Raw genomic sequence first — 19,976 nt, 5'->3', positions numbered from 1 at the left:
TTTAAAAGGCAAACCTAAAATTTAAAGTGGCCTCATATAACTTCATGTTAGAATTGCTCCTCAGATTTGAATGACTAAAACTTGCTGTTTCTAGGATTTATTATTTTGATGAGAAACTTTACTATGATGGTCAGGCTGTATTAAACATTGAGAGAATGCCATTAAAATTCCATAACAGTGTCACTTGTTGTATGCATTATCTTTTGAGAAATCTATAGTCTGAAGCATATATTTCTGGCAATAGAATAACAAACCCTTCTTAATATATTACTCCCTAAAATGTTGGAATATTACACTTTAAATATATTTTTCAAATATCTAACTATTTTATTTAGTGAGGAATAAGGGATTCTCAGAACCAAGAACACTGACCAAATACAAGTCCAGAAATGTCTGTATTGCTTTGCCTTCAAGGTATTTGCCATTCCTTAGCAGCCTAAAGACTAGGTTTTTAGAAGTACAAACATGAGGCCTGATAGCGGGAAGGCAGTTCAGAGAACTTCTGTATCTGTAAGCTGAGACTCCTGAAGAGTTGACACTTTCAGTAAGCAAATAAGAAAAAAAAAAGTCTACCTCGCAAAGGGAGATGGTAGGATGTGTCTATTTGAGTCTTGGTTTTTAGTGCTGCTGAAAGTTGAAGATGGGGAAGAAAGATGAATCTCCCTTAAGAATTTTTAAGCACAGGCTCGCTCATATGGGTTTGCAGTCTGAATTTACACTACCTGGGTAGTAAAAAAAGTCAAACATGTAGCTTAGAATGGCCCCAGTTGGTAGTACTCCCAGACCTTTGACAGGAGAGCAATCCTCTCTGGAGGAATGTACTTAAAACCCAGGCCTCAATGGAGTTCCACAGGTAAAGTTCCAAGAAACATATGCTCAAAGTTTAAAAAAATTTCATGGTTAAGAATCAATAAAACAACAAAACTAGACCCACAAAGATATTGCCACAAAATTTATCAACAATGAAATATAAAATAAATATACTTAACATGTTTAGAGGAATAAAAGAGGCATTAAAAGTATGATGAAATTAGAAACAATGAAAAGCTACCTAATAGATTTGAAAAAGAGCCACATAAGACTTGTAGAAATGAATAATATAACTAAAATTAGAAAGTCAATAGATGAGCTTTAGAGCAGATTAGACAAAATTAAAGAGAAAATGAGAAGCTAGAAGGTAGATATAAAGAAATGACAAGAATGAGGATCACAGATAGAAAACCATGAACAGTGAAAACACGTGGAAGGTAAGATAGTACAAGATACGTCTAACTGGAATTCTAGAAGGCAGACTATAGGAAGATTGGGGTAGAGGCAAAATTGTTGGGAGGCACTAATCCTCAAAATCAGGAAGCCTAATGAGTCACAAATAGAGGATACCTAAATGAGAAAATCACACCTGACATATCTTAAGGAAAATGCCAAACACTCAAAGCAAAAACCTTAAAAGTAGTAAAGGAAAAAAGATAAATTTCTTATAAAGGAGCAATGTTTACCTGGATGGTAGTCTTTCAACAGCAAAAACGGAATTGAGAGACAGTGGAATATTATTATCGAAGTTGGACGAGAAAATAATTTTCTATTCACTACTTTTGTCCTATATTTCAAGAACAAAAGTGAAATACAACTCTAAGTAAATAAAAATCAGGTGCATTTACTATTAACAGATTAAGAAACATCATGAATGTACATCAGGAGTAGAGGGAAAAAACTGTAGATAAAAGGTTTGGTATACAAGAAGGAAGGAGGAGGGGAAAAACCAGTACATATGTGGATAAATCTAAAAATATTGATGGTAAAATGACAATGTCTAATTTATGAGGCTTAAAAAATGAAAGTTATACCTCAATAAAGCTGTTAACAAAACATCAAGGTAGGCGGGCGCGGTGGCTCACGCCTGTAATCCGAGCATTTTGGGAGGCCGAGGTGGGAGGATCATGAGGTCAGGAGATGGAGACCACCCTGGCTAACATGGTGAAACCCCGTCTCTAGCAAAAAGTACAGAAAAATTAGCTGGATGTCGTGGCGGGCGCCTGTAGTGCCGCTACTTGGGAGGCTGAGGCAGGAGAACGGCGTGAACCCGAGAGGTGGAGCTTGCAAGTGAGCCGAGATCGCGCCACTGCACTCCAGCCAGGGCGACAGAGCGAGACTCCGTCTCAAAACAAAAAACAAAAACCAAAAACAAACAAACGAACAAAAAACACATCAAGGTAGAACTTAAATTCTGGACTTCGAATTATATACAATGGGTGAAGTGGTGACTGAGTAATTTTCTAAGGTACTTAGGTTGTTTAGCTGGAGCGTAAACATCTTAATTAACTTTATAGTATGTTAAGTTAAATACACAGGTTAAAATTTCTTTTTCTTTTTCTTTTTTTTTTTTTTTTTTTGAGATGGAGTCTCACTCTGTCGCCCAGGCTGCAGTGCAGTGGCACGATCTTGGCTCACTGCAATCTCTGAAGCCCGGGTTCAAGCAATTCTTCTGCCTCAGCCTCCTGAGTAGCTGGGATTACAGGCGCCTGCCACTGCGCCCAGCTAATTTTTGTATCTTTAGTAGAGACGGGGTTTCACCATCTTGGCCAGGCTGGTTTTGAACTCCTGACCTTGTGATCCACCTGCCTCGGCCTCCCAAAGTGCTGGGATTACAGGTGTGAGCCACCGCGCCCGGCCACACAGGTTAAAATTTCTAAGGCAAGCATCAAGATAATAGAAATAGAGTGTAGGCTCACGCCTGTAATCCCAGCGCTTTGGGAGCTGAGGCAGGTGGATCACGAGGTCAGGAGATTGACACCACGGTGAAACCCCGTCTCTTCTAAAAATACAAAAAATTAGCCGGGCGCGGTGGCAGGCACCTGTAGTCTCGGCTACTCAGGAGGCTGAGGCAGGAGAACGGCGTGAACCCGGGAGGCGGAGCCTGCAGTGAGCCGAGATCGCGCCACTGCACTCCAGCCTGGGCGACAAAGCGAGACTCCGTCTCAAAAAAAAAAAAAAAAAAAAAAAAAAGAGTGTATACATTCCAAACTATTAAAGGGAAAAACAGATTTAGAAAAAAACTCAAAAAAAGGCAAGAAAAATTCTAAAAAGAAACAGAAAGGCCAAAATAAATAGAAAGTATACAATAACATGATGAAAAAGAATCCAAATGTTACAGTAATCATAGTCAATATAAACAAAGTAAACTTTCCAGTTAAAAGATAATGCTTTTGAAACTGAATTAAATAAAGTGCATGCATATTCTGGTTACTAGAGACTTACCTAAAACAAAAGAAGGTTGAAAATAAAAGGAAGGAAAAACTAAACTTGCCAAATCCACACTCTGGATGTACTTGTGTCCCCAGTAGCCAGAGAATAGCTTAACATACGATCCCATTCTTTGCTAAAGTTAAGATACAAATTATCTAGTTCTAACAAAAAAGAGGGGAGGGGGACAAAAGAAAAGGAGGGAAGAGGAGAGGAAAAGAAGGACAAAGAGAGGAATAGATGAAGTAGGGGAAGGTGGAAGGGAGAGATATGGTGACTCCAGTTCTCTAGGATTCACAAAGTTTAGGTCATCTGTTGCCAGGGGAAACCAGAATAGCAAGGGAAATGGCCAAGGGCAATTTGAACTGTGTGTATCAAAATCCACTGGGCCCTCTGGGTCTCTCAAAATGCCTAGTTCACTCTCTGAATCACAAGCAGTAACTGACGGGTTTACTTTTAGGATAAGTAGAGGGAAACAAAATAAGGAAAATATCAGCATGCTGTATCCCTAGATAAACACACTACTTTCACAGTCAGTTAAGAATTTTAATGCCTAAGTTTTTTTCTTTTAAGAAAGACAGAGAATTAGTTTCCAAATCTATCAAGTAATACGTCTTTTTATTTAATATAAGGACCATCTTACCTACTTTGAAGTTTGTATATTAATTTTACTAATTAATAAATTCTGTGTCTTAAGCAAAGTTGAGGCAACACATGTATACTTATACAATTATTTATGGTTTAGTACTTTACAAGAACTACTTCACTTTATGAAGAATATTTATAATAATTTTGTTTTAATCCTGATTTTCCAAAGAACATTAATCACAATTTGAATTGCTAAAACCCTTTACAGCTTTTCAGAAACACACAAACTGAATAAAGCAAAGCACACCTAAATTACTAAGTAGTCTGGCCCTCCAACTATCCAGCTTTAAGCATCTTTATTTAGATCGTGCCCTTCATTAGAACCAGGCCAACTTGCTGTCAGATTACAGTGCCAAGTCTAAGACGAAGTTAAATACCATGGACAGCTGCTTTCTAGGCCAATGACAGCCTAGCACCATAACAGATCAACGGCCCCCAGCAGCCAGGCTAGGAACATAGCAAAATGAGCCGAATGATCTGAAACTTAACTGCTTCACATCCTGCAGGATTCAAACTTATTCCTGACCAGCTATACAGACATTTTAAGAAGAGAGCCCCAAACATCTATAAATAAAAATACCCCAAAAGCAAAAGTCTCTGCTTAGAATGGATATTGCTAAGTCCCAGCCAATGGGCTACTCACTTTAAGCAAAATTCCAAATAATAAAATTTCAGGACGAAATAAAGACATTTTGAAGTTTCCTTGGAGTTAATGTTTGACCCATTTATATTCGCTGTATGTGAACTACAGCTTATGAATATTATAATACAGCAAATATTATATAACCCTAAGGGGTATGACAGCCTGCTTAACTCAAGGATTCACTGGAGCAAGTTCTGTCTTCAAGGAATGTTTTATAACTCTTGAATCTAAAATAATTTATTCCAATTCATTTTTCACTTAAGAATGAAACATAAAAGGAAGGCATTAACATTTATTGAAAACAACCCACATTTTCCAAGGATCATGCTAGATGCTTAACATTCATTTCTTCATTTAATAATTTTACCAATCTTATGAAGTAGGTATCATTATTCTCATTTTCCAATTAGGAAACTGAGGCTCAGAGAGTTAAAATGACTTCTCTGAAATCACTGGTCTTATTACACAACCAGGCTAAAAACTCTTTCCTTTTTGAGTTAAAGCCCTAGGGTCTCTCCACTGTGTCATGATGGTATATAACTTTTTAAAAAGGGTAGTAGCATCACCAAAAGAAATAACAATAATAAAAATAAGAACCACACACAAGGCAGAGAAATTAAATGAGATGAGAAACTGTTGCTTTAACTATGAAAAATAATGCCAGTTCACGTTTTTCCATGCTTCACAGTTACCCTATGATGTACATCATCAACAATGGAACCAAATTAAGATTTTCTATTTGTCTATGAAGCAAGCAGTTTCAAAGATATTCACTGCCTAGAGCCCAGCAGAGTTGACTTTTTTGCAAGAACCATTTGATGATTTGTATAAGAATATCTAAAATGTGTTTCCTCTACCTTCCCAAACTCCCATGTCCCATAATTTTGCAAATAGGACAATGAAGTGACTTTGCATGAAAACATGCTTAGTATTTTGCTTCCTAAATTCTTGTACAGCACATTCCTCTCTAGGAAGACTCCACTGAAGGCCGCATTTGGCTTAAAGTCTCTTTTTCCTAGATGTTTTGGTGATGTCAGAAGCATTAATTTCTGTAAGAAAGGTAAGCTACACAGTCAGAATTCAACTCTGCAGCCAGGTGACTAGATGACCACACTCCAGGATTCATCCCCCTTTCGGGATGAATCAAATTACATTAAAATCACATTCAGAGATGTGACTATGTTCAGTGCTTGGGGGGCAAACCTCCCTAAGTTTCTGCAATCAGGCATATGATAAAGGCTGTAATTACAGAAAAAATTCCAGCAATAATTCAAAAATGAAATTGGCAAGTGAAATTTCCTAAAGGAAATCACACATCCTTATGCACGTTCCACTTAAAAACGTGTGACTGTGCTCTGGCATTTTTTTGAGAAGTACAAAATAAGACATAGCTTTGTTTAGAAAAAAATCTCTACTTCCATTAGTTAACCAATGTCAAAAGAAACATTAATGACTAACTGGAATAAATTAAAGCTATTTGGTGCTAAATGGAAAACAATACAATGAACACATTTTGGGGGGAAATCAGAAACAGAAATAGTTATGAATATAACCTGCTTTCTTTTTTAATCAAGTAAATCTAGAATTTCCAAATTTTAGAACACACAATATTAAGTATAGCACAAAATTATGGATACAAATAACAAGGGTTAAGGGATGACAACCTGAATTTCTGACCTTAAAATAATCATAAAAATGACATAACAGTCACCTAATTGAGTAGGTAAAGATCATTCCAGGGCTACTTTAATGAATGGTTTATAATTGACTAAATACAGTCTATAAACCTATATTTGGAAAGCTATTTCTAAAACGCATGAAAGCATCTTCCACTCCACTAAACCATCTTCCACCCCATTAAAATCAGAATACAAAATCCTTCCGCAATCCTACATACACCATTGGATTGCTCTGCAGATTCATTTTTCATAAATGTTGCCTATATAACATTCAGCCAAGTCTCTAAGTTAATGAAGTTCCACTAGGGTGTAAGAAAACAAGAAAGTACTGAGTTCTCAAAGAGACTTTTCATCATTGATGCACCCAAGAAATTTATAAGATATCAAATCATTTCCTTGCCTCTAAAAAATAAGCATTTCCTCGACAATCGTTCAGTACTTTAATTGGAATAAACACAAGACTATCAATGTAAACCACCCAAACAGACTCGAGGAGAGCACTTGAGGGATCACCTTTTTGGCTGCTAAGTTAGAGTAGGGGAGAACTTCCAATGATGGTCCTATTTTATGCCCTGAAGGAGATGTACTCAGTTGTCACATCTGAATGCTTGTTTGCCATATATTTTGCTAAATGATTTTTTGGTTTTACTATAGTTTCTAACAAACAAGCATACGAGAGAAATGTTAGAAAAAATGTAGTACAAGTAGAAATATTACTAGTGTTTTATCCTGCACTTTGCTTCCATTTCATGGCTGCAATGAAAAGGATGGTCATCAAACTTGGCTCTAAAAGAATTATGCAAATTTAACCATATTAATATCATTTTTCTTTTCTTTTTGAACAAAATCTTTCACCCCCTGCTCAAATATCTGTTTTTTGCATATATGAGAATTTTCCCAGATGCTGGCATGAAAAGTCTATGCAGGTATTTTGGCTTTCTGTTTAAAATCACATTCAGAGATGACATTCCACTGCTAGGATATAAATCAGAACTCTATTACAATACCACATACGATTGTATTGATGCCATTTGTCCACTATTTAAAAAAATAATTTACGTGTTTGCAGGAATTACTTCTAAGCTCTTTACCAATCTGCTTTCCACTCACCTAAGTGGTAAGATGGCTGTGATTGTTATTAAAACTCCCTCAAATTCTACTCTAAAAATAGTTGAAGTCATGTTTATTATGGTGTGCAAAATGGGTCATTGTGATGCAGAGGCAGATGGCAGGGCTGGCCAATGATTCTCTTTACAATGGATGCTGATCAGTTCCTGGTCAAGTGACCTAAGACATGATTGTGTCAATCAAGAAAAACAGCCATAACAACAATAATGACAAGCCCTGCTGGGCTAGGCTGCTGACTGGAAGGTACAGCTATGGTGACACAAACTTTCTTCCTCAGACATCTCTAAAGAGATGGTTCTTTCTTGGTAATTGTCATGTGTTCATTTAAAAAGAAAAGGCCTTGCAACTTTCTAGGCACATACACACTTTCCTATGAAAATTATATTGTTCACAAAATTATTATGCCCATTTTCAGAAAATAAGAGACAAATAACTGCTGAATTGGCTTTGGGAGGCTTATGTAACCTATATTTACAAGTGTTTTACTCTGAAGCAAGTAGCTGAGGAACTTAGTAAACATCTGCAAGAATACCCCAAAATTATTTTTTCCACTGCTATGTTAGTCTAGCTATCACAGAACTGCAGAATCAATCTGCTATCCACAAGAGCCCCAAACACCATCACATCAAAAGAATTGCAGATCTCAAAAACATAATAATTCAGAACTGTAGTCAAGAAAAGCATTAAATAAAAATCCACCACCACCAACCTTTGCTTGGGCTTCTGGTGCTGTCACCTTGACGACCTTATTGCGGTTTATCATTTGCTTCACCCATTTTTCTACTTGGACGTTGAATTTCATGAAAACCACATAGCAAAAATAAGCTGTTAAGAGAAGCAAGCTTTCCCACCACATGATGACATTATCCAGGAAAAATATGATCAGCATGATCAAGTCAACAATGTAGAAAGACACATCTCGAAAGAGCGGCCACCATGTCAGGTTTAAGATTTCTCTAGAAAACAGAGCACACATGCCAATAACAAAGAGGATGTTGAATACTGCTGAACCTACAATTGTGCCTATGCCAACGTTGCTGTGAGCGATAAATACCCCTATGAGAGATGTGAAAAGTTCTGGAGCTGACCCTCCTGCAGCCATGAAGGTGGCTCCAGCCACATCATCAGAGATGCCCAGTTTTTCAGTGATGACAGTCAAAGAAGGAACAAAGAACTCATCACAGACAATGGCTAAGGCTATGAACATGTAGATCATTCCAATGACATGCAGAATGATTGCACCTTTTCTTCTCTCCTCAAGGGAAAAGATGTCTTTCGGGTAGTCTCCTTGGGCGTGATCTGTACTATTCTCAGACTCGCCTTCCTTAGAAAGAGGTGGCTGTGGAGTATAATCCAGAATCTTGTCATTTAAATCTAAGAGAGTTCTCTGATGGTAACCCTGTGCTACCCTAGGGCCACTTACAACACTGGCCTCTCCTGTGCTCTGTGTATCTGTCTCAGAAAAGGCACTGATTGAAAATGAGACAGTGCTAATGGCTACCAGACCCATGAAAAGGCCTAAGACTCGAATTAACTTCAGTTTTTTCTTGACATTATAATGTCTTCTGCAGCCAGACAGTGACTCATCCAAACACCATTTCTCTAGGGAAGTGATGGTGGTGCTTTGTTGCAGATCCATCCTGGGTCTTCTGGTGGATATGGTGATCTTCCAACTTTAGACTCAACCAGATGGTTCTTTCATACTTTTCCTTACTTTATAGTTAACGATGCTTATGGGGCACTTTCACAATCAGGGATTCTTACGCTTCACAGGAAACTTTCATCATTTATGCTTAAATAAAAATAAGAACGAGAATAAGTAAATCATAAAATCATGTCTTTTTAATAAAGATCTTTGCAGATATGATAAAGTCCTGTCCTGCAGCTGTGCGATCTTGGGTAAGTTACTTAACTTCTCTGTGCCTCAGTTTCCTCATTTAAAATGGGGACAATTACAGTACCTACCACCCAGGATTGTTTTCAAGATGAGTAAAAACATATGTAGCACTTAGTATGGGATGTGGCACTTATGAAGATGTATGTATAAACCCAAATAAATATTTTGGTAAATCCAATGTTAGGTGTAGAGAAGGCAGATGTAAGAATAAAAATTTTACAGGTGAAAATCTATCAGATTATCTCACCTTAAATCATGCAATAACCTTCCAGTGCTATAAAGGTCCCACTTCTTTCAGAACTGTCTAGGTACTTGGCAACTAACAATTATTCATCGTTTTCTTTTGGTCCAATTACATAATTCTCAGTTGTAGGCAACTTTTTCTGATTTAACCTATCATTTGGAAAGTGAGTGTTTCTTTAATTTAGTGATCTTTTTGCTGCACACATAATGATATCAGATCTTATTTTTCATAAAAAGTCTCTCCTTTATCAGATGCGGGAAAGTAGTCCTTTACAAATTTAAGTTTACAAAAAAATATTCTGGTGACATGCACAAGCTGCCTTCCCTAAACATCTAGACATTGTTTTCAGCTAAATATTTTTTTTTTAAAAAAACAACCTTTAGTCATATTTAAAATAGGCAGCTTAGTAAGTCAAACAACTCCCAATGCAGTGAAATAACAAGTAGGCTATTTCGAGAGACCACATGTGTATTTCATAAACAATACGCAAGTTGTAGCAATACCTCTGTCCACAAAATCTGCCCAAAATAGCCCCACCACTGACTTTAATAGGTTAGATATCCAAAGCAGAGTTTTTTTCTCTGTCCCACGGAGGAGATGGGTAAAATAGCCAGACATGACAGCTGATATTCTGAAGAGTTCTCTTTTTAGTTTTTCTTTAAAAAGACTATTCTTTTCCATATCAACGATTTCATTTCGGAGGCAGTCGCTGAGATAATCTCAGGTGTAAAATAAGCTAATTAAACACACGCCACTTAAATACTGAGATTAGCTGGAGCTCAGGTTTTCAGAGCAAAGCAAGAGCACAAATCAACCCCGCTGAGTTGCTGCTACTCCTGAGATAACCCGACCCCATCACGGAGATTCCCAGCTGGCTGCGAACGTCAACGCTTAGCAGGAACGATTAAGCGATTCACAGCACTCAGGGGATTGTGTAAATGCCCGGCCCGGGCGACCAGCAGGGACAGATTCAACTCCCCGGGCGCAAAGTCATCTCCAGCCCGATCCTCGCTCCCCCTGAAAACCCACCGCTCGTCTCCCCGGGAGATGCCTCCGTAGGAGAAGTTCGCCCCCAGCCGCGCCCCAACTTTGCCTTGCGTGGTCCCAAACTTTCCCTGGTGGATTAATAGGAAAATAAATCTAAAGGACATACGCCCCCACCTGTGAGCTTGGAGCTGGGTTGCATTTGGTGAGGCGCTTGGCCCGCATCCCCCTGAGTCGTTTGTAGGCGGCTGGGGAATGGAAGCGCCCCTCTGCGCATCTCCCCCGACGGCAGGCCCTGCCCCACGCCCCCCATCCCAAGCCAAAAGCAAGGGTAGGAGAGGCGGGGGCTCCAAATCCACGCCCCGGAGCACAGAGAGTTGGCTAACTCCTAGCGGGGCCTGGGGCGCCCACATCCACGGCAGAGCCACCTGTGAGCCTGCAGAGCAGCAACGGGATGCGCGCAACCGGGATGCGGGGACGACCACCACAGCGGCTACAGCGGCAGGCGGGGCGCACCCGCCCGCACTTACCAGGATAAGATGGGAGGACGCGCACACGGCGGGGCCCCCGAGCGCGGCCCGCCGCTCCAGTCCGCCGGCCCTCCGCCTACCCGCTCTGAGGCCTGGGCTCTGGCTCGCACTGGCTGCGGCTCTCGCCAGCCGGGGCTGGGTTCGGGAGGAGACTGAGCCGCTGTGAGCCCGGCGCTCCGAGTCTGGCGCTGCCCGGCCCCCGCCGGCCCCTCCCTCTGGGCTGTGCGCTGTGCGCTGGGAGCGGGGCCGCAGCGCGCTCAGCTCCCGAGTCCTTTGCTCCACGCCTCCTGGGCGCAGAGGCGACGCTGGCAGCCGTCTCTTAGGAGATTTCTCCGCAGTGTGGACGGGTGTCAGGATTTGCAGGCGAGCAAGGGCAGAGAGGAGAAATCGTACAGGTCGGTGACGCGCCTAATTCACAAAGCCTGAAAGTGCTGTCAACTTTGGGGTCATCTTATGCTGGGCACCGCCTCTCCAATTATCTGCAAAAAGTGATAGCAGTCGCGCTTTTCTTTAGGAGGCGATGTGATGTGTAATGGTGGAAAAGACGTTCAGTGAAAAGGCACGGAGGCCTGCAGGACAGGCTGTTGGGGTCCAGGGTTTCTTGAGTGTTGGATTTGGACGCTTGGGACACTGCAGGGGCTTCAGTCTTGCAGGGTGACCTTTCATTTCATGGGTGATGAAAGTGAGACCCAAGACCCCGTGTCATTTTGAATCACTGACAGGCTTCGGCTTTTGGCCTCGGGATTTCCAGCCCAGTGCTCCTTCCTGTCCCATCTGGAAAGCAAGATCCCCTTGACCACAAGAAATAGAATCAGGCTTGTTGGGGATGAGAGACTAGAATCTGGGCCAAAGAATGGAAGACGGTGGTAAGACAAATTGGTAGTGAGGGAACCCCTTTTACCCAACCCTGTGACCACCAGCAAAGCTGTCAAGAGGTACCCAACTCGTGAAGCTCTGAAAGCTTTTCGCACATTTTCCCCTCTCCTTACCCTCCATCCTTCTGTTCTCTCCCCCATCCAAGAGGGTTTCTTCATGCCCTCCTTACGATGGGGGTAATGGGTATATCCTGAGAGCTCACGACCTCTGACTTAGAGTACAGCTCTGTAGTCAGACCTCTGTGCCTACTCATCAATAAGTAAAGGGAAGCCGAGGAAACTTAGAAATATTTTTCTTCCCCCCACCCCCCAATCAAAGCCAGGCATTCAAGACTCAACTATTTTTTTTTTCTTTCTCCTTTCGAGACTGAATCTTGCTATGTTGCCCAAGCTTGTCTTGAATTCCTGGGCTCTAGCGATCCTCCAGCCTCAGACTCCCAAGTGCTTGCAGACTATAGGTGCCTGACTGAATTTTTTTATCTTTAACTTTTAATTTAGAAAATTTCAAACATATACAAATGTAAGAAAGTAGTATAATGAATCTCCATGGGGCCATAACCAGCTTGAACAATTATGAACTCATGGACAGTCATATTTCATCTATACCCCTTTTTCCTGTGTCATCATTTTGAAGCAAATCCCAGAGCATCATATCATTTTATCTGTAAATATTTTCAGAAAGCAAGAAAACTATCAACTACCACTAGGGTTGTGTCAAGAAGGGGACAATTCAAATAGGCTGTCACTGACCAAAGATGGGCTAATTTGAGCATCAAAAAAAAAAAAGATAATCGCAATTGTTTAAAACACATCAAACATGATTATATCTATTAATTGATAATATTTTAAAAACAACTGAACAGATTGATTGCTTGATGGTTCAGAGGGAACCAGCTCATAATTTTCAAAACTGTTTTAGGAAAAGGAAAACAACTGTGCATTCATTTTGCCTTTTCTATACAAATTGGACCTCTGGGTAACCAATTAGGTTTTATTTTTACCCTGCCTTTGTCTACTTTCCTAGTTTAACAATCCCATTCCTCCCTGAGGCAATAGGTGCCTCTGGCTACATGGGGTGCGGAGGGGAATATCACAATGTCTAGAAGAGTTTTTCTTATGTTATCTTCTAGAATTTTTATGGTTTCAGGTTTTTCCCCTACAGCTCAGAGATGACCCTGAGTCTTGATTCGGTGAGAAGAGGAATGAGATCCAGATGAAGACCTCATGAGTCCATAGATTGTATTGGCTGGGATTTGCACTTGGTTGCATATAATAAAAATTCATTCTTGGTGATTAAACCAAACAAGAATTTATTTTTCTCACGGTAAAAAGAAGTCTGAAAGCAGACTGCCCAGCGTTTATAAAATAGCTTCAAGATGCTCTCTGGGAACCCAGATCCTTTGATCTGTCTTTCTTAATGTATGGCTTTATCCTCATGGCTACAAAATGGTTTATTCTTTTGCATTACATCTCTGTTCCAGGCAGGAAGAAGGGAAAGAGTGAAGGGTGAAAGGCAGAAGGCCTCCTTGCTAGGCTTTCTCTTTTTCTTTAGGAAGGGATTCTGTCATTGCTTCACTTACATTTCACTGATCACGACTTGGTCACAAGACATAGCTGCAAGGGAGTGTAAACAGTATTTCAACTGGGCACATAGTCATCTTTTAGAAAATCAGGGCTCTCTTAGTACGGGAGAAGGGGGAAATAAATGTTGTGGGAGTGACTACTCCCACACAGTTCCAAAGCATCTCAATGAGATCCATATTCGACTCAAGATTTGACAGTTGACCAAGAACTTGGCAATTAATTGCCACAACAGTTGAGAAGGCTACAACTTCCATCCTGGTAGGAATGGAGAAAAGCAGGGCCTGTCATTTGTCCAAGTCACACTACGTGGAAGCAGAGGAATTGAATAACAACTGTAGGTCTCCCAGATCCACAGACCTTATTGCCTAGTCATAAAGAAAGGGTAGCTTCAGGAGAAAATTTACTACCATCAAATGAGTTATTAAACAGTAGCATTTGCTAAGAGACTCAAGTAGATTAATCAATGGGTCTCTTTTTAGAAATTATTAAGGAGCTACTTCTTTATATTTGTAGATACTTGTGTAAGTATAAACATTAGTTGGCATCATATTTACCCTTCTATTAGCTGTAAGATTGGTTTTAACATATAGTTTATAGGAGTCATTGGTATTACCAGTTAAGAACAATGGGCTCTTCTTGTTTTGAAGAGGAGGCTTTCAAAAATCAGTAATGAATTTTAAAAATCACTAGGTCATACCTAAGCTAATAAAGGATTTTTAATGTAAAACTGCCAAAGGGGTGCTAGTTAATAGTTTTGCTAAGCACCCATATAATTTTCACATAGTTATCTAGGCTGGCATGATTTAAAATAGGTTAGGAATATCCCCTTGCCCCATCTGAAATAACATCCCCAGGGGGCCACAGTGTCTACAATTCCACCATTAGAAATTCATTGCTTTGGCTTTATATTTTATAATTTCAGGAATTTTTAAAGAAGCAAGTAGCTCTGGAGTCATAGTAATGATTAGCAATTTTTTATTGTTTTTGACTTGACATTCAGTCTCAAGGAAAAAAAATTCTAGTAAACTGTCATGAGCAGAAGGTGAAAGAGATGGTTGAGGGTCAGGTGTGGGTGTGGTGGCTCACGCCTTTAATCCCAGCACTTTAGGAGGCTGAGGTGGATCACCTGAAGTCAGGAGTTTTGGACCAACCTGGCCAACATGGTGAAACCCTGTCTCTACTAAAAATACAAAAAAAAAAAAAAAAAAATGCTGGGTGTGGTGGCAGGTGCCTGTAATCCCAGCTACTTGGGAGGTTGAGGTAGGAGAATCACTTGAACCTGGGAGGCGGAGGGTGCAGTGAGCCGAGACGGCACCATTGTACTCCAGCCTGGGAAACAAGAACAAAACTCCATCTCAAAAAAAAAAGATAAGATAGCTGAGTCAGAAAGTTGTGGGCAACCCAGGGACAAAATAAAGTACAGTACTCATACTTACTTTGTTAATCATTTCTTTCTTCATTCTCTCCACATATACCACCTTTTTTCTGACTTATTAAAATCTCTAGCTTCTCTGTTATTAAAATTGCAGGCAATCAGCACACTTATGAAGTATTCAATGTGCACAAAACCAGTAGTTCCAAACCTTGACTTTAGCTAAACAAAAGAACTGGGGTTATCTTTAAAAGACTCCTGACAATGACCCTCACTCTCCTCCCATTACTGTGAGCCCCGTGAGAACAGAGTCAGTATCATGCATTTCTCAGCATCTAGCCCTGTGCTTGGCATTTTGGCTAACACATATCTGTGGAGTGAATCAAGATGATGGCAAATACAGTTACTTAAAGGAAGGTGAGTCAATCAGGAAGATGTAGGTTATGCTATGATAACAAAAAGTTCAAAAATCACAGTGGCTTAAAACAATGAAAGTTTTTGTTTCTCACTTGTGCTACCTGTCCTTTGTGAAGTTTGCTGTGTCATCCTAACTCCTAACCCCAAGCTGGTCACTATCTAGAACACTGCCATTTGCTGTTGCAGGGAGAAAAGATGCATGGTAAACCTAGAACTTGCTTTTAAAGCTTCAGCTTGGAAGTGGTGCATCACTGCTGCTAGTATCTCATGGACTGAAGCAAATCAGATGATCATATCTATTTTCAAGGGAGCAAGAAAGTGCAGTTGCATTGTGTGCTTCAGAGAAGAATGGAAAGATTTGGTGATGATCAATAATAACTACCACAATGGGCATCAGTGGTGGAAAAAGGGAACTGATATGTTACACACCTACCATGAACTAGAGTGTTTGCTAATCTCTTTTCAATCTCATGAGTTTTATCACTATTATTATCCACATATGAAGAAACTGAGGCTCAATGAGGTTAAGTAGCTTGCCCAATATCAAACAGCTCCATTTGAATCCAATAATGTCTCCAAAGCCCGAGTTCTACTATTCCTCATAGTATATGATAGTCCCTGCCTAACTAAGAGTTAGTTGCATTTTTCCTGTTGAGATTATATACTTAGAACCTATAGATTTCTTCTACCAACAGCTCGTCAACAATCAAGGATAGTTGTCTACTTCCTAAGAGGATCTGCTTTGCTTATTTTAAAAAATCACAGATATAAATATCAAAATATCCTGATGTTCTTTAAGAAATGTTCTCCTCAGGCCTCTTAACCTGGACTGATTTTGTTTTCCTTTGCATTTGGCTCATTTTTTGTCTGGTGGCTTTCCTTTTCAGTGCAATGAGAACCATAAAAGCAGAAGAAAATTTCTGTGGGATTGAGGGATGAAAGTGCAGGCTTCTTTGCTTTTGACAGAGATTTCTGCAACAGCACTTAAGGCCAACCCCTACATGACTGCTCTTTCTTCTTTTCTTATTCACTTACGAGGTAAGAAGTGATGAATGCCTATTATTTTTACATTAGGAACAGGAATTTTTCTGGCCTTAAATGCCCAGGAAGCCCTGAAATTAAGCTTCTCTTTGCAATACTAGCTCAGCTTCATTGCGCCTGAGCACCAAGACAGGTTATAGTTATTATCCTAAGTGAATTAATGCAGGAACAGAAAACCAATACCACATGTTCTCACTTATAAGTGGGAACTAAACATCAGGTACACATGGACACAAAGAAGGGAACAATAAACATGGAGGCCTACTTGAGGGGGAAGGGTGGGAGAAGGGTGAGGATTGCTGATTACCTGGGTGACAAAATTATCTGTACATCAATCCCCTGTGACATGCAATTACCAATGTAACAAACCTGCATGTTTACCTCTGGAACCTACAAATAAAAGTTGGAAAGTTAAAAAAAAAAAAAAAAAGCCACAGTGTGAGGTCTCCAAGGGCAGAAGTGTGGTCTGTCCATTTCATCAAGAGACTTGGAGTCTCAACCCTTGGCTACTATTCCTACTGATGCCAGCAGGGACTTCCTGAGAGTCCCCCAGGGTGCTTCCTTGTCTCTCAGAGCCACATCAGTAAGGAAATAAGGATAAATAATACTGGTAAACGAGGCATGCTGGAGAAGAGGGTACAAAGGCAGGACAGCCCACTCGGAAAGCAAGCAAGGAGCATTGCTCTTTATGACTCAAAAAAAAAAAATTGTGCTCCTGCTGCCTTCTTTCTTAAGCTAGACTCTACCTATTTCTAGTTCAGAATTTCAGCATAAAATAAAGCTTAAAATACTGGGAAAGAGGAGCCATGTGCCTTGAGCCTCAAACATAGGACAAGCCAGAGGAAGGTGCTGCTGTGTCTATGGTTTCTGAATACTGAACTAAAATACTTGTTTTATTCAATTCATAAAATTGAAAGGAATGTCACTATTTTCCCAGCTCAGTTGTGGAGAGGGGTCTCAAGTTGTTCAGCTGGAACAAAGCTTCCTCCATCTCCTCCATACAGTATGTACATATGTGGTGGGCGTAGTGGGCTGGGGGGTATCCCTCAGCATCCTGACAGTGTGTGAGCAGGCACCCCCCAAACCCACCCCCCGGCCCAATGCCGGGATTCAGGTAATAAGCCTGTTTGGGGTTCATGCCCACCATTCTCCAAATTGGCCTTTCTTAGTAACAACAGTGACAGTTCCTCTCCACTTGCCTCTCTTTTTGCTCATCTCTCAATTTGTTTGAAGCCAAGATAGGAAGACAGGTGACATATATTGAACCCCTCAAATACTCCAAATTTATATTGAAAAACTGTAAATCTTTCTCCCTGAAACTTCTGCTTTCTGGTCTCTAGAAAGAACCATATTCAAAGGTTTTAGCTGTTTTGTTTTTTAAAGTTTTTTTTTCCAGGTACTTAGGACCATCTTTCAAAGTAATGGGGTCACTTTCCTGTCTCTTGATTTTTCTGATTTTGATGTTACCTACTAAATTCTTATCAGGGAAGAGGTGGATTTCTTCCTCTCACAATATTCTCCCCCCTCCCTCTCTGAAGCCTCCATCTCACCATATTCCCTCTTCCATTCTTCCCATATAGTTATATTACCACTTGGAATACATTAATAGCCACCATTTACATCCTATAATTATGTAACTATGCGGCACTATTCACAATAGCAAAGACTTGGAACCAACCCAAATGTCCAACAATGATAGACTGGATTAAGCAAATGTGGCACATATACACCATGGAATAATATACAGCCATAAAAAATGATGAGTTCATGTCCTTTGTAGGGACATGGATGAAGATGGAAACCATCATTCTCAGCGAACTATCGCAAGGACAAAAAACCAAACACTGCATGTTCTCACTCATAGGTGGGAATTGAACAATGAGAACACATGGACACAGGAAGGGGAACATCACACACCAGGGCCTGTTGTGGGGTGGGGGGAGGGGGGAGGGATAGCATTAGGAGAGATACCTAATGTTAAATGACGAGTTGATGGATGCAGCACACCAACATGGCACATGTATACATATGTAACTAACCTGCACATTGTGCACATGTACCCTAAAACTTAAAGTATAAAAAAAAAATCAGTTGAGCTGCATAGTATACTAATTCACCCCAAACTCTCTGATATAACTGTTCATTTCCCCTCACTGTTTTCAAACATGTCAGTTGAACTTCCTGTTTCTTGTTTCTTCCTTGACAGCCCATGCCCAAGTTTTACATCTCCCACATGGTACTCATTCTAGGAATTTTCTGTGCCTCTTCTTTGTGTTAAAAATCCTGTGTCCTGAAGCCTCTTTCTTGTTTACTCCTTTGCTTTTTGGAGCACAGCCTCCAGTATCTTCCCCAGAATGGGGCACAGGAGGAAAATGTTTGAATCCTTGTGTGTTTTTGTTGTCTTTATCCCACTCCCATACTCTATTTTCAAAGTATGGCTTTGTGAAAATCTAGGTTAGAAATCGTCTTCCTTCCATATTTTTAAGGCAATCCTTTCTTCACTGTATTTGACATTTCATTATTTCAGTAGAGAAGCCTGATGTCATTTGAATTCCTGGTCCTTTTTGATGGAATCTATTTTTTCTTTTGAGAAGATCTTTAAGTCTTTTTACTTGCAGTGTTCTATATCTTGATGATAATGTACCTTGGAGTGGATCTTTTCTCATTCATTATTCTCTGCCTAGAAACTCATAAATATCTGGGAAATTTGTTTCGTATATATTTAAAAGTTTTTCTTCTCTCCATTTCTCTTTCCTTTTTGGAATCTCTATTATTTTGATATTTACCTGCCTTGCCTAGTCTTCTAATTAAGGCTTTATCTTTTCTCCATTTTCTATTCATCAACTTTGTCATTTAACCCTTCTCTTGGTAAAAAGTCCTCACATTTTTAACTTTTGAGAAGTTCTATCTTATTCTTTGCATATTTCTATTACAGTTTCCCATTTTTATTTCATAGGTCTAGTAGCTTCTCTTATGTCTCTGAGATAATGTAAGTTTCATGAGGTATAAACTTTATTTGGTTTGTTCATTACTTTATGTTGAGTGCCTAGAACAATGAGTGCCTACTGTAGTAGGTGTTTGATAAGTATCTTTGAATTAATGAGACTATTTACTGTAGCTTATTGTGTATTTTCTTCTGCTCCCTGAAGTTTCTGTTTCCCACAAGTTCCTTTTTACTATATTTGTTCTGGCCTGGTTTTCATATCACAGGCCTTTCTAAAATATCTGGTGATCTTTGGTGTCTGTTAATAATTACGAATCAGGCATTGAAATGCTAATGAAAGCTCTTGCTTGGATGCGACCTGCCAAGTAGAGGTCTTTACTGTAGAGTAATCAAGTGAGGATGCAACCATTTCACTGCCAGAAACACATGTCAGTATCTGTGCATAATTTCTCTTAGGCTGATCAATTTCCCCAGGGCAGGTTCTCTAAGCTCTTCTCTGAAGTATTTGCGTTTGGCTGCCAGCAGTATGAGAGCTGAGCTAAAAAAGAGGCTAGGGGACTTTATTATTCACTTTATAGATTTTAAGGTAGCTTACCCTTATCTTCAGCTTTGCCTGATGTCCTAGAACAACTCTGGCTTAGCTTCTACAGAGAATCAACCTCCCCCTTTTTGCCAGCGTGGGAAGGGGCAGTCTCCTGGCCATAAAGGATGGGGAGCGGTGTTTGCAGATATAATTGCACCTTTAAGATT

General features: G+C 40.0%; 1 protein-coding gene and 1 long non-coding RNA gene across 8 annotated transcripts in view; one reads left to right on the top strand and one right to left on the bottom strand.

Annotated features, from left to right (window-relative positions):
* The window catches only part of SLC24A2 (solute carrier family 24 member 2), a 277,036-nt gene extending 265,853 nt beyond the window's left edge, over positions 1–11,183 (bottom strand). Inside the window, exons 1-2 of one of the 4 annotated variants that reach the window (XM_004047850.5) lie at positions 10,641–11,183; positions 8,048–9,130 (exon numbers count right to left, since the gene is read on the bottom strand). In XM_004047850.5, the coding sequence (XP_004047898.1) occupies positions 8,048–8,977 (930 nt within the window). In that variant the 5' untranslated portion in view covers positions 8,978–9,130; positions 10,641–11,183. The remainder of the gene's footprint in view (positions 1–8,047; positions 9,131–10,640) is intronic. The other 3 variants (XM_019034108.4, XM_063696329.1, XM_019034109.4) reach the window with 3 other exon arrangements.
* Positions 11,184–11,304: 121 nt separating this feature from the next.
* LOC129524773 (uncharacterized) overlaps positions 11,305–19,976 on the top strand; it is a 134,403-nt gene continuing 125,731 nt past the window's right edge. For 3 of the 4 annotated variants that reach the window (XR_008668697.2, XR_008668696.2, XR_008668695.2), the window contains exons 1-2: positions 11,312–11,388; positions 16,129–16,279. This is a non-coding gene — a long non-coding RNA (uncharacterized lncRNA). Of the gene's footprint in view, positions 11,389–16,128; positions 16,280–19,976 lie in introns of all 4 variants that reach the window. The other variant, XR_008668698.2, reaches the window with a different exon arrangement.

This window comes from Gorilla gorilla, chromosome 13 (genome assembly GCF_029281585.2).
Source record: "Gorilla gorilla gorilla isolate KB3781 chromosome 13, NHGRI_mGorGor1-v2.1_pri, whole genome shotgun sequence".
NCBI classification, from domain to species: Eukaryota; Metazoa; Chordata; class Mammalia; order Primates; family Hominidae; genus Gorilla; species Gorilla gorilla.
Note: the sequence above shows the minus strand (reverse complement) of the source record. Positions and strands in the feature narration are given on the sequence as shown.